Source organism: Sturnus vulgaris, chromosome 2 (assembly GCF_052056855.1).
Source record: "Sturnus vulgaris isolate bStuVul1 chromosome 2, bStuVul1.hap1, whole genome shotgun sequence".
Classification (NCBI taxonomy): domain Eukaryota; kingdom Metazoa; phylum Chordata; class Aves; order Passeriformes; family Sturnidae; genus Sturnus; species Sturnus vulgaris.
In genome coordinates, this window is record NC_142244.1 from 34,886,241 (window position 1) to 34,899,723 (window position 13,483).

The following is a 13,483-nucleotide window of genomic DNA, read 5'->3' on the forward strand; positions in this document are numbered from 1 at the left end:
AAGGTTGTTTTCATCAATTCCCATCACCAGAAATCTTAGCTCCTCCTCAAATATAAGAGGAACATGAATTTATATTCCCCCTTGTCCTGTTCAAACAGTGAATTACAGGCTAGTTTAGAAAGTGACTGAGTACAGCAGACAAGAACGTCTTGATAGTTGGTTTGGTTAAAAGCACATGAAGATTCTGGGCTTTGCTGCAAATACCACACCCTTCTTTTTATGTCTGACACCCTTCTGCCACTCTTATTTTGTGTCTGACAGCATCACATGCATTGGCCCAAGGCAGGCTTAATCTTCCCCACCTTTTCACTGTCACAAAACAGTGTCACTGCTCGAGTAAAGTAAACCCAGCAGGATAGCAGGTGGTCTTGGATCTCGGCTAGCCAGCACCAATTGTGAACAGGGCTTTGCCAAACAAAACTAAGTCCTAAATGAGGCCAGACAATGAAGCCTTACTCAAAGAAGAAACAGGAAAACAGGGAGAACTTCCCTTTTCCCAGCAGCAAGTGGGTTTGTGAAGCCCTTCCTTTATGGCACAGGCCATTCAATGGGGTCTGACTTGGCACATACAGCACACCTTTCAGGCACAACTGTAGTTACATTTCTCCAGACAAGTATTTTTTGCAAAATCAGCAATCCCACTGGAGAGGAGTAAAATATCTGCCTTGAACCATGCATTTAGATAAGATCCAGTTTATGCAAGTTTCAGGCTCACAATTTAGCACCTCATTCAACATTTGCATCAGGGCTTCTGTCACTACCAGCCACCTACACTGTAGTCCTGCATCCTCTACAGCTTTCAAGTGGATACAATTTGTACCAAAGACGAAATACACTGTACAGCTGCAAACTGCATAATGTTTCCATCATTAAGTGTTACTTGTTTTCACGTCTTAATTTGCATGCAACAGCCTGAAGTGAACCTTGGGTAGCATTAAGGCATCTCAATTAAACAGGAACAATTTAGTTTAGCTAATCAGCCTTATTGTCCCAGCAAGCAAAAAGCTGAGCCACATGCACTGGTCTGGAAGGGAATCACTGGTAGCACAGGTTAGACCCTGAGATCCTGGAGAACAAGTAGACAGAAGCTTTTTTTGTCAGGAGGCTGTGCAGAGTGGAAGACACGATCCCACAGCAAGTAACTGCTACCTCAACAGCTTTTCTTTTGCTTACAGATGAATCACCAGCAAATCTGGAGCCAAGAATGGCAATGGATGCTGTTGTTTGAGACCGAAGAGTGAATTTCAGATACAGGAGTATAAAATGCAGATGGAATTCCGTATTATTAATGACTGTGGTGTCAGGAATCATGAGAAGTCTGTGGGGGAGATCTTAGTGGTTATGGTAGTGTTTCAGATTCACAAGAGGTTCTGACCCATGATGTGAACTACTCTTGTAATAAGAGATTGTGGCAGCAATTTGGTGGTTATGGGGAGGTTTGACAATATTGGGGGGAAATTCTGACATATAACAGGAGTAGCTTGTAGGGAGAAACCTGTATGTACACACTGGTGAAAAGCAGTTTCAGGTATTGCTGCCTTTTTTTTTTTTTTAAAGAATTATCTCATTATTAATTATATTCTTTGTTTGAATGCTAAGAAATATTTGAGTGTAGTAGTCTGCCCTGAATGACCCATCCCATCTCTTGGGCTCTTGTGATCACATCATTCTGTTTACCAAGATGTTCCACCTCTCCCTGTTATTCTTTGTAAATTTTTCCACAGCACCAGTGATAGAACAACCTCACCAGTAAAAAAGGATTAATGCACAAAATAGCAATAAAATAAAAGATAATATCTCTGTTTAACTGCCTAAATTATTAGTTGAAGCAAAGGATCTATATTAAAAAAATCACAGAAGTACAAAAAAGGGTTTATAAAGTTAAGTATTTCCTCTAACCTTTAATAACCCAGGAATTGCTTTGCAAAAAGAAAAAAGAAAACAACAAACTTTATGCAACCCAACCCAACTTACCTCAATTTGAAAGAGTTCCCCAGCACCTTCACAGTCATTGGATGTAATTATAGGGGTATGAATATGCACATATCCATTATTCTGGAACAGAGAGAACAGCAAAGCTGAAGATACCAAGCATCACCCTGAAGGATGACATCAACCAGCACACATAACTAGGCCATTAGCCCCCAGCCAGGACAGCACATGTAGTCTTTTGGGCAGCTTTTGCCTTACAGGCACAGATGACAAACTAAATGCTAGCATGATTTACAAATCATGTGTTTACTACCTGTGCGTTTTTCTCCAGGTTTCATAACCAAAAGACATTTATATCACTACTATGAGGTTTTTTTTGCAATGGCCTGTTTCCACAACATTCCCCTTTCTTCTCACTTCCTCTAGCATTTTTATATTTTTGGGCAGTTTTGACCAAATTCACCCCTATGACCTCGACACTTTGTTTCTTTCAGCTTTCTGAAAGCGGTGGTCAGGCAAAGGACACTCTTTGTGTGCTGCATTAAGAGAAGTGATGAAATGTGTTGGATAACAGAAATCACACACTGGATGAAAGAGACCTTAAAAACACCCAATCACCAATGAAATGTCAGTTCTACCTTGCATCCTCTAAGATACTGAAGTCAAGCTGATTTTAAGAGACAGGGTATACCCTGGCTTGTCATGTTCTAGGTACCTGCAGAGTTACCAATTCATGTAATAGTTCAGAAATCCAGCAGAGGCCTCTGAAACCAGTAAGGTTGAATGAAGAAAGAGCTCCTGCTCTCTGGACTTCTCTGCAGTGCAGCCATAGGCTTTTAAAACAGCTACAACCCAATATTCAGTCGATGGATACATCTTAGCTTCATAGCTTTTACCAGAATAATACAACTCAGTCATGTGAGAGGTCCTGGTCCTTATCACCACCTCGTTAAGGGGCTAGGAAGACAGGAATAGTATTTACTGCCCACTCTGAGAATCAAACTAAAATGAATTTGGAAAAAAAACTTCATATGGACATGCAATGCATTTTGTGGGAGTGCAGTAACACAACCATGAGGGAGCAAGGGTCCTGCAGTCAGCTCTAGGCTACCTCGGTTACAGGTGCAAAGCCCTTGGCTCCTCACTGGCATCCAGTTACTGCACAGAAGGAAGTTTTGGATCCAGAAATATTTGCTTTGCCTGGAGAAGCAAGTTTCAGTCTACCAGTACAAAATGCAGGCCTCTGACACAGCTCCCTGCATATTCAGAGCCCTGCTGGTTGCACAGCCTCCCAGCTCTATAGGAGATGTTGGAAAAATGCTAAATTCCTTATACAGTGGTAGTAGTTGCTGTAAAGAAGCACATTTCACACACAAGATCCCTTACGTGCTTTGGAAAGGAATGCAAACTGCACAGATCTGAAATAGCAGAATCCCCTAAAAACCTCTTGGATAATTCCACTTATAAAAGCTTCTAAAATAATTCAAGTTGCATTACTGCTTCACAAACCTGGAACTTAACAGAAGAACAGAATAGAAGCCACCATTCACAATGCAACTATATTATTGTGCCTGAGAACAATGCTCCTATACTACTTGGACCACAATTCTCAGGACAAGATTTTAAGAAGACATTTTAGCTTTCAACATCCAAACCAAAGGCACTTGGTACTAGTCATTTATTCCTGGAAATGAACAGGCTAAAAAAGAGAAGTTTTTAAAGTTAAAGAGAAGTCTTGATAACTTTATGCATTCAAACAGCTCCACTTACTTTCTCCACCATTAAGCTCCTTACAGCTTTGTAGAGTGAAAATGCTCAAATTATACTTGGTAGCTATGGTATGTTCTGATATTGTCAACTGAAAATTGCAATATTCTTGGGATAATGCAAGTGACAATTTTAAGACTTGCTTCCATTAGAAATGGAATAAAATCCCTGGTGCTAGCAGAGTTCTCACACAAGCATTTGTAAATATCAGGTCAGGGACCAAATCTTCTTTTAAAAATAACTTTAGTGTAGCTGCTGCTGCTAAATTGATGGTAGATTCTATTTTTTAATAGAGCTCTGCTCTTGAGCACTGTAACCAGGAAGGTATGTCAGAGCCTGAGCGGGAGCTGATTTGGAGAAGCACAGCCAGAATAAGGCGGTTTTGTATCTCGGCTGCCTTAGGTGTCCAGGTCTGGAAGCACAAACCATTGCAGGCAATGCCATCTAGTGGCTCGACACCGGCACAGACTGATTCCCAACACAGCTGGCTTCTGTCTTAGGAGCAGGCACAATCCTGAAACTAGTAGCTTCACCTGACACGAGATTTCTCTTAAAAAAATACAAAATACCCCCCTACATCCCGACAAAACCCACAAAAGTCCTCCAAATGCCGTGCAATTCCACACAGTTCTTCGAGCAAGCGAGCCTTCTTCGCCACTGCAGACAACAAAAACCAGCAAACCTGGGACTAGAAATTATCATCTCAGCATTTCTAACCTGTTCCTTGGGCCACACTAATTATTACGTATGAATTTTGTCAACAGAATGTTCTGAATGCGATTTTATTCTATCTAAAGCCAGCTTATCTAAACTACAACATGTTTATTTCCAGGAACAGTTTTAAAGAAAGGTTTAGGTGTGCTAGAGGACTTGCTACCCTTTCTTTTTCTAGTCACACATGGTCTCTACGTGATATCTGGCACCACAGTCAATTCACTGCCCCCCGCCTGCACAAAGCTCACAGCTTAAGAGTGACATTCAGAAAACACAGGTGGCTCCCACCCAGCAGTTTCAAATGCATCAGAACAGGAGTCTCCTAATGTCAGCTAACAGCAGCCACACAGACTTATATCGCAGTAAGAGGCAAGAACTGAGAATAACATGAAGCTCTGAGTTACTTTGTCTGTGTTCCTGCATCACAGATTTTTCCATGTGGGAGGAGATTGCTGTCCAAGGACCATAAGGTCACTGGAGAGGACGGGTTGAACAAGTCCATGTTATGCTGTGTTCCACAGACCACACACTTGCAGGCAATTGTACTGCAACTCTGTGAAAGGGATAAATAACAGGAAATGGGTGGAAAGACACTGACAGGCCACAGATGTGCTAACCTGATCATAAGCAACAGTCTGGCCAAGGCCCAGCCAAGCCCAGGCCTGGAAAGAAAGCCACTGTGTGCACAATCCATACCCTACAGGCAAGATGCCAAGCTCCTTCCCTCCTAACCTGCTCCCATAAAGCCTGGGTGGAGTGTCCTGCTTGAGAGGCTGGGCACAGAAGGGACTACCTGGAAGAAGGAGTGGATGCCTGCAGTGGCTTCACTGCGGATTCGCAGCAGGGCACCCAGCGTGTTGTTCCTGCATCGCAGGTGGGGGAACTGTCGGATATACTCCAGTGGGTGCCTCTCCTTCATTTTCAGGGGAAATGACTGAAAACAACAAGGAAATCGAAGTAAGAGGGTGAGAACTTGGGAGTCCATGCAGTTTTATTGCTATTCACAGAATGACATCCCTCCCTACTAAAACTCAAATCACCATTACAGAGCACAGAAGAACTAGAAGCTTTTGCCTCTATTTTTGGTTATTTTGTGTATTTTACAATGCTTACAGCAGAGCAAGAGCCATGAACCCAAGAGGAAGCATTAGCACTCTAAAATGCTCCACCTTTTGGATGTTGAGCCCCCCTGAAACCCATCTGTTCACCTCACTGCTGCAACAGCAAGCTGGTTCTGGACATGCCTGTGGCAGATATGGTTCTTCCAGCTGCACAACCTGGAGCAACTGGCAAGGTGCTGTTTCTCCAATTCATAGCTGAGCCAGACTTACCAGATAAGCCACCTGCACAGGTAAGTGCTTCAGGGTGGGACAAAGGCAACTGCCAGTCTGTGCACATTTTCCATGAAGAAATGGCTCTGTCCCAGAAATGAGTTTTCATGGTGATCCCATGTTTCTCTTTTGATGCACCCTACAGACACTGCTGACAAATCAAAGTCCGCAGGACCACTCAAACTTAAAGAAAATACAGTCTCAAGCATGCTTTGCCTTATACTTAGACCTTTAAAAATTGATTTCCCGCAGTCCTACCCCTCCTGCGATAGTGACATACCCAAATATCACAAGGTCCCACCACATGAATGGTTTCTGCTTGCAGCTCCATGTTTTGCATCCTATGAGGACTTTTGACAAGCTTCCCTTGCACTTCCACTGCACTTCCAAAAGTCAGGTCTCTAAGAAATGAAGAAAAAACAACAGCTTAACTAGGTGCTGATAAAACTACATTCAGAAGAGAGATTCCTGTTAACTTAGCTGGATTACTTAAAACCACAAGAAATGCTGTAGCCATAGAGCTTAACTGATGAAATTAAAAATTATTAAATGCAGAGATGGGAATGGGAAGACATTTACAAAGCTATAGAAGAATTTAGGACAAGGCAGGAATGTTGGACAAGTGGGGAAAAAAGCAATGGGTTTTTATTAGAAGGAGCTCTTTCTAACAAATGTGGTTGGCAAGTCCCTGGCACAGGGCAGGAGGCCTAAGCAGACCCCTCCAAACATTGCTCAGCACATGTATTTCTCCAGTTATTTCAAATGGACCTACCTCTTTTCCAGGCTCGGATCAGCAACCACCTGGAGGCTTTCCAGAGAACTACCATCATTTATGTGCAGGAACAAAACTTCCTTCTGGGATCGGACAGAGCGGACCCAGCCCTGAAGGTAAAAGAAAAAGACATTTGTTATTTCTTGGCAGGAATGCTGTGTGCTCATGCTCTTTTTCCAGCTGAGCTGGACACACCACTTTATGCCTATTTCAGCTTCTACTGAAATCAAAGTAACTCTTTCTTTAGAGGCAAAAAATAATGACAATTAAAAAAAAGAGAAAAAAAAGTGTCAGCTTCAAAGCAGAGAGAAACAAATCCTTAGGCAGAGACATCTTCTGAGGCAGTCTCTTCCTGAGAACAGCAAGGATTAATAAAATGTACCTGCATCTTTGGGGAGATAAGAATACAGAAAGCAACGAAGAGCTCTGAAGATGCACTGTTTTAGCAAAGTACATATTCCTGTCAGTGATGTCCCTTCCAAACTCTTCTTATTAAAACAGGAGAGACCATGAATGCAGTAGTTTTCACTACAATACACTCAAGACCATTCTGACGGTTTTCAGTATCAGTTTTGTTGTTGTATCCCTGTAGAAAGGTTCCAATCTTCAAATCTGCTCACCAGTGGCTTATGTGCCCTAAACTGCTAAAACAATGTTGCAGCCAATAGATTAACATGAAAAACTATGTATTCATGCAAAACAAAAATAAAAATTATTGCCTTGGATGTTTCTCCTTTCATCTCAAAATCAAGACTGCTTCACTGAGCCCATAGAAAAAAGATATTTAGAAAAAGATTTAGAAATACTTTGTCCAGTTTTATGAAAAGAATTAAACTAGTAATACCCAAATTCTTTGCAATAGCAAAACAGTAGAACGGACCATATACAGTGCAGGCTAATATCTTGAGTTTTTTAATGACATATAAATTTTAATTACTTTTTAAAGAGAAATATTAAGTCAGTACCAAGGCAGCAAGCAACAGTAATACCATCCAAAATATAACTCCCATAGCTGCTCCTCAGCTCACCAGAGTTGAGACAAAGCTGGCCTTCAAAGCAAATTATCTGCTGGGGGTCTTCTAGCTCATCTTCTTTCTCAATATTGTAGAGAACAACCAGAACCAATGCTGAGTAAACAACCAAACTGCCTCTTTTCCAACCAGCTTGGTCTTTTTCTTAACTGGAAGGGACCAAATAGTTCAAATGACTTCCAACTCTGCAAGTGCTTTAGGGATTTTTATACCAGACAAACCAATGCAAATCTACCTACTTCTGTGACCCAGACAGAACAAACCAAGAATTAAACAGCACCAGAAGAAAAGCATGTTACAGTTTTAAGAAGGGCTACTAACACAGGCTTGTGTAACATGCTTTCCATGTAAGAAGTATGGAAGATTTTAAAGACATGAATCTAGTGAGTCAGACAGGGCAAATCACCCCTGCAGAGTGTTCCACCCAAAGGAAGAAAACGAACACAAGAAACAAGATCATCTGGGCATCTTCGTATTTGTATGGTTAAAGTAAAAGGTATTTCATGCAGTAACATGCCTGAAACCGTTGTGCTTATCCTCTGTATTAAAGGAAATACCCAGAACACGTCACGTATGTTATACTAGAAGCACATTTAATGTATAATGGCACATGTTTTTCCTCAGTTTCCCTCCCTACAAACACTCCTTAACAAAACATACACACAAAAAAATGAACAAAGAGACATTCTCAAGAGCTTTTTTTGCCACCTCATCAAGCTGTTCTGGGATCTATTAAACAAGGAGAGGAGTCTTGCATCCTGCAAAAGGAAGTAAAAGCATACCCACAGGATTGCATTGGAGCAGCAGAGGCTGCAGCAGCAACGTTTTGACCACTTCACACCTCACCAGAATGAATGTACAGTAAAAGTGACAATCCTGACTGAAACGACTAGACTGCACATTCCAACAACCTGGCCATTATAAGGCTGGAACTAAGCCAGACCAGATTTCTAGCCCATTTTAACAGAAAATTCCCACATTTTGCCAGCACAGGGGAAGAGCAAAGCAGCAAGGGTCTGGAGAACAGGGAAGGGGGAGGAATGACAGTATGCAAATTTTAGCATCAGTTTATTCTAGCTTGTATTATTCATCAAATTACATCTGAAAAGAACCAACACTGGATGAGCTTCTTCCTACCCTATTAGGCCTCACCTATGTGTGAGCAGGAATACCAGTGTGCTACAAACTGTTTTTTGGGTCAGAAGAATCACAGGAAGGCTTGAATTGGAAGGGACATTAAAGATTATCCAGTTCCAACCCCACTGCCATGGGCAAGGACACCTTCCACTAAACCAGGTTGTTGCTCCAAGCCCCATCCTGGCCTTGAACACTTCCAGGGATGGGGCAGCGACATCTTCTCTAGGCAACCTATGCCAGTGCATAGTGAGAAATCTCCTTCTTATAAATCTCAATCTAGCCTCTTTCCGTTTTGTTTAAAACTGTTACTAAGTACCCTAGTCCTTTTCATATTTATGCAGAAATACTGACAACTGAATAGTTCTGCATTGAAACAGGGGACTCTGTGAGTGCAACCACCACCCTGCCAGCTGGAAACACCAGAAAACAGGGGAACACATAATCCTATGCCAAGGAAAAGTGCTCCATACCTAAACTGTTCATTAATTCCAGGCTATTTTGGTTCACAAGAGGAGCCAAATACAAACGCCAGTGGAAGTGTAATCAATGGTTCTACTGACACTGCTCTAAACCTAGATATACACGGCACAAAACCTACGAAAAAGCTTTAAAACCAGCAACACACAGGCAATGGCTCGCTCTCGGGAACAGAACAGGTGATAAAGCCATCGTGGTGGGGAGCGCATTCAGTACAGCCCATCACAGTGACAGCGCTCCTCGGACGTGCCGAGGGACCCCAAAGCTCCGCTGGCTGCGACAACAGCGACCCGAGCGCGCCCAGCGGGAGAACACACGGGGAGGCTCTGCACGACCGCAGAGGAGAGTTGGGAGCTCAGCAAAACGCTCTGCAGCCTCCCAGGTTTCCCTCCCCTGCGCTCAGGCTGCGGGCCGGGCACACCCGGGGCACACACCTGCACTCTGACCGCGTCCGCCGGCTCCCGCGCCCCCAGCGCCTCGCGCACCCGCAGCCGCACGGCCCGCGGCAGGGAGGAGCAGCGGCGGAGGGCCCGCCACCCGCCCAGCATGGCGAGGCCTGGTGGGCCCGCACGCCCAGACCCGCGGCCCGAGCCGGTCCGGCCCCTCCCGGGTCTCGGCTCCCGTTCCGCTCTCGGCCCGCTCCTGCTCGGGCCCACGTGAGTCGGACTGCCTCCCTCCGCCCCACGTGACCGCCCGTCCAGCCAATGGCTGCTCGGACTGCCCCCAGCCAGCCAATCGGAACAGAACGCGCCACTCAGCCCACCTGTTCCGCCGCCCGGGCGCAAGCGGCCCTGGGAGATGTAGTTCCCCCTATGGGGTGTCGGCTGGTGACGGGACACGTGGGGGTGGGATCCCCTCGAGTGGGGAGAAGGATGCTCCGTGGCCGCGAGAGGGATCTCGTGTTGGGACATAAAGGATCCCCGTGGCGGGGGTAGGGGATCCTGCTGATCTCTGGGACCACCCCAGCGGCAGCATGGTCTTGGGATGGCGTGCGGTGGTTCTTGAGGACCTTCAGCCACCCTCCCGCCCCCCCGGGCTTCTCTCAGGGACCATAGCCCCTCGACATTCCTCGCTTTTCCTGATAAGAGGCGCAGGACTTGGGTCTGCTCTGCAAGCCTTGCTGACGAATAAACCTTTTGTCCTGTTTCTTTTTGAGGCTAATGCCCCTCTGTCCTTCCAGCTCCTCTGAGTGGATGGTGAGGAGCATCAGGGTCTCCCTCCAGCCCTGCAGGGAATGACTTGGCAATAGGGGTAGGCTTACAATTGGACATGACCCAGCAATGTGCACTTGCAACCCAGAAAGCCAGTTGTATCCTGGGCTGCCTCTGAAGCAGTGGGGCCAGCAGGGCAAGGGAGGGGATTCTGTCCCCTATTTTTGTGAGACCCCACCTGGAGCATCCAGCTCTGGGCTCAATAGCACTGGAAACAGATGGACCTATTGGACTGAGTACAAAGGAGGCCACAAAGATGATCAGAGAGCTGGAGCACCTTTGCTATGGAGATGGGCTGAGAGTTGAGGCTGCTCAGCCTGGAGAAAAGAAGGCTTCTTCCTTACTGCAGCCTTCCAGACTTAAAGAGGGCTTATAAGAAAGAGAAACCTTTTGTGCAAAGATAAGGGATAATGGTTTCAATATGAAAGAGTGTAGATTTAGATTGCACACAAGGAAGAAATCCTGTACTGTGAGGGTGGTGATGCTTTGGAAGAGGTTTCCCAGAGAAGCTGTAGCTGCCTCAACCTTAAAGTGTTCAAAGACAGGTTGAATGGGGCTTGGATCAACTTGGTCTAATGGAAGGGTCCCCTGCCCATGACAGGAATGTTGAAATTAAATAATATTTAAATGTCCCAACCCCAAACATTCTGTGATTCTATGAAATGTAAAGTCAGTGCTGCTTCCCCGTGCAGCCCAGTCTTTGCTGTTCTACCTGCCTGATTCATGGCTGTCCCTTTTCTGCAGCATCTCTGCAGGAAGGCAGCAGCCAAACATGTCTGCTGTGCTTGTGGTCAGAGGTTGTCTCATTGCTGTGTTTTGATCACTGGAGCACTGTGGGTGACATAAGAGAGCAGCAGTGGGATGCCCCAGGGCCAGAAGGTGCTGGGAGGCAGCTTTGGTAGTTACACTGCTTGTGTAGAGACAAATCCCTACATTGCTGTAAAGTCCCAGGTGAGAAAAGAATTGCTGGCCAGAGACTACATTTAGAAGAAACAAGCTGGGCTCTTGGGAAAGAGAGAGGAAAGCTTTGTAGATGCCTGGTTTCGACTTTCCCATGTGATTCTTTTTATCTGTGCATGAAAAGCTTTTCGTCCTCAAAGTCCAAAGCTGCTTGTCAGGGCCTTCCTTCATGTCTGCTTCTGCTCCAAGTAAGCCAGTGTTCCCACCCCTGGCTCAGTCCTGACCTGAGCTCTGACCTGCCTTGAAATACCATCCTGAGGAATTAGATCTGCAGGGCAGGGGCACAGACCTAACCAGGTGAATAAGACACTGAGAGGTAGGACAGGAGACCTCACGGATGGGGTACAGGGAGGGAGGGTAGAGGGAGGGATAGAAGCATATCCTCAGGCAGTAAGGACAGCTTTTGCAGTATCTGTCCTCTGTGCCACAGCATGGAATCGTGGGAACTGCCTGGACACACATGGGTTACTGCCACAGTGCTGGATGGAAACACAGGGGCATGCATGTCTTTGTACTCCTCAGTGAGCAAAATTAGTTTTATTTTAATGCTAATCGCCATCCTCTCCTGTAAGGGCCAGCACTGAGCTTTGCTGTATGTTGATACACTGCTCTGATGTGGTTTCTTGGAGAATCACAGTGCAGGGAGGAGCTGGTACTGCTGCAGTGTCAGGCAGAGATACAGGATGTAAATTGGTAGGGAATTAGGGCTCTGTCGTTCAGGGAACTCCTGGTGTAATGTGAGAATTAAACGTGTGTGTAATGACTGCTCAGTGCATGTTGCACGTTCTCTGTGCCTGGTCACAGATGCTGCATTTATTACTGCTCTCAGCTATAGGTTTTTTCTCCTGTTCTGCCATAGTGCCCAGAATATTTTTCCAGGGTTATTTGACTCATAAAACCCTCTTCAGGCCAAAGAAACAATTAATTTAAGGAAGTATTAGATGGTAGCAGCAGTGACAATGTCTAAACACACCAGGAAAGGGGTAAGGTCCTTCCCCTCAGACCCATCTGCTCCAGGACCACCTGTGGGTAATTGAAGGCAAGGGCATAATACAGGAAATTCTGGCCTCACATGTTTTTGGACTGGACTTTTCCCATCCAGCTGAATATCCTTCTCTATAAAGACCAAATGGTATCACTATACTTTTGGGGGAGTTGCAGGTCAAATCTTCTGTTCCTGATGTCATAAGTGATGGGGCAGCCACTTTGTCTGTAAATGAGAGATATCAAGAGTAACAAAGAGAGAGATCACAAAGGCTGTGGGTTTTGCACGAGGGTGGAACAGAACCATGACAGCTTAGCATCGCTCCCTCTTCCACCTCTTGCAGTGGTGAGGTCACCTGGCCTCCACCTGATAAAATATCCCCCCCTACCCCAATCTTTATGCCCTCAGGAATCCCTTAGCCACACATCTCATGGCATAGCTCATGGAAATCCCTGTATCTCACAGAATAATCTCAGGGTTGAAGGCCTTCTTATAGCTGCCCACCTTCTTTTCACTGCTGGATGCTGTCCTCACTGGCCAGCAGTTTGGCAACATCAGAACCACAAACGGTAGCCCCAGGGATGACCCCAGATCTCAGTTCTTTGAGTAGGTCTGTATGGATCGATGCAGTGCTGAAGCTGACTCCCAGCACTGTTCCTCTCTGGTACATAGACTGGTTTTGGAGATGTTTCAGGTGTTGGCAAAAGCATGGCTGTGTGTGAGTGTCGATTTCATTTCTTGCCATGCAGAGCAGAGCCCTTCTGAAAGCTTTCCAGAGAGCACTGGTGTTCTTTGTGGATCAGAGTAGTAATATCAGTCTGGGCTGGGAAGCAGGGCACCAGTTGTCAGGGTGTCTGCAGGGAGGGAGGTTTAAAAGGATGAAGAGAAATAATTGTTCTTCTGTACTTACATCTGGGTTTAGAAGACATGAAATGTTCCCAGTAGATGTTTCTGGTAGAAGCAGAATTTGTCTTCTAAGATGGTCCTTCACTGAGGGAAGAAAGCAAGAGGATTGGAGGTGAATGTGGCTGGGAAGTGTGTAATGTGAGGTCATGTTAAAGGCAGTGCATTTAGAACAAAGGATGCGATGACAAATGGTTTGAAGGAGTAATCTGTATGATATCCATTCCTCCTGTTGCTAGGAGTGATTCCTGAGAGCTGGCCAG

General features: G+C 45.2%; 1 protein-coding gene across 3 annotated transcripts in view; it reads right to left on the reverse strand.

The window, feature by feature from the left end:
• Nucleotides 1-9,739, reverse strand: part of NARS2 (asparaginyl-tRNA synthetase 2, mitochondrial) — a 48,549-nt gene extending 38,810 nt beyond the window's left edge. The window contains exons 1-5 of one of the 3 annotated variants that reach the window (XM_014875721.2): nt 9,596-9,739; nt 6,517-6,626; nt 6,025-6,145; nt 5,207-5,347; nt 1,975-2,055 (exon numbers count right to left, since the gene is read on the reverse strand). In XM_014875721.2, the coding sequence (XP_014731207.2) occupies nt 1,975-2,055; nt 5,207-5,347; nt 6,025-6,145; nt 6,517-6,626; nt 9,596-9,709 (567 nt within the window). In that variant the 5' untranslated portion in view covers nt 9,710-9,739. Of the gene's footprint in view, nt 1-1,974; nt 2,056-4,817; nt 4,957-5,206; nt 5,956-6,024; nt 6,146-6,516; nt 6,627-9,595 lie in introns of those variants that run through there. The other 2 variants (XM_014875724.2, XM_088159246.1) reach the window with 2 other exon arrangements.
• Nucleotides 9,740-13,483: the final 3,744 nt, after the last annotated feature.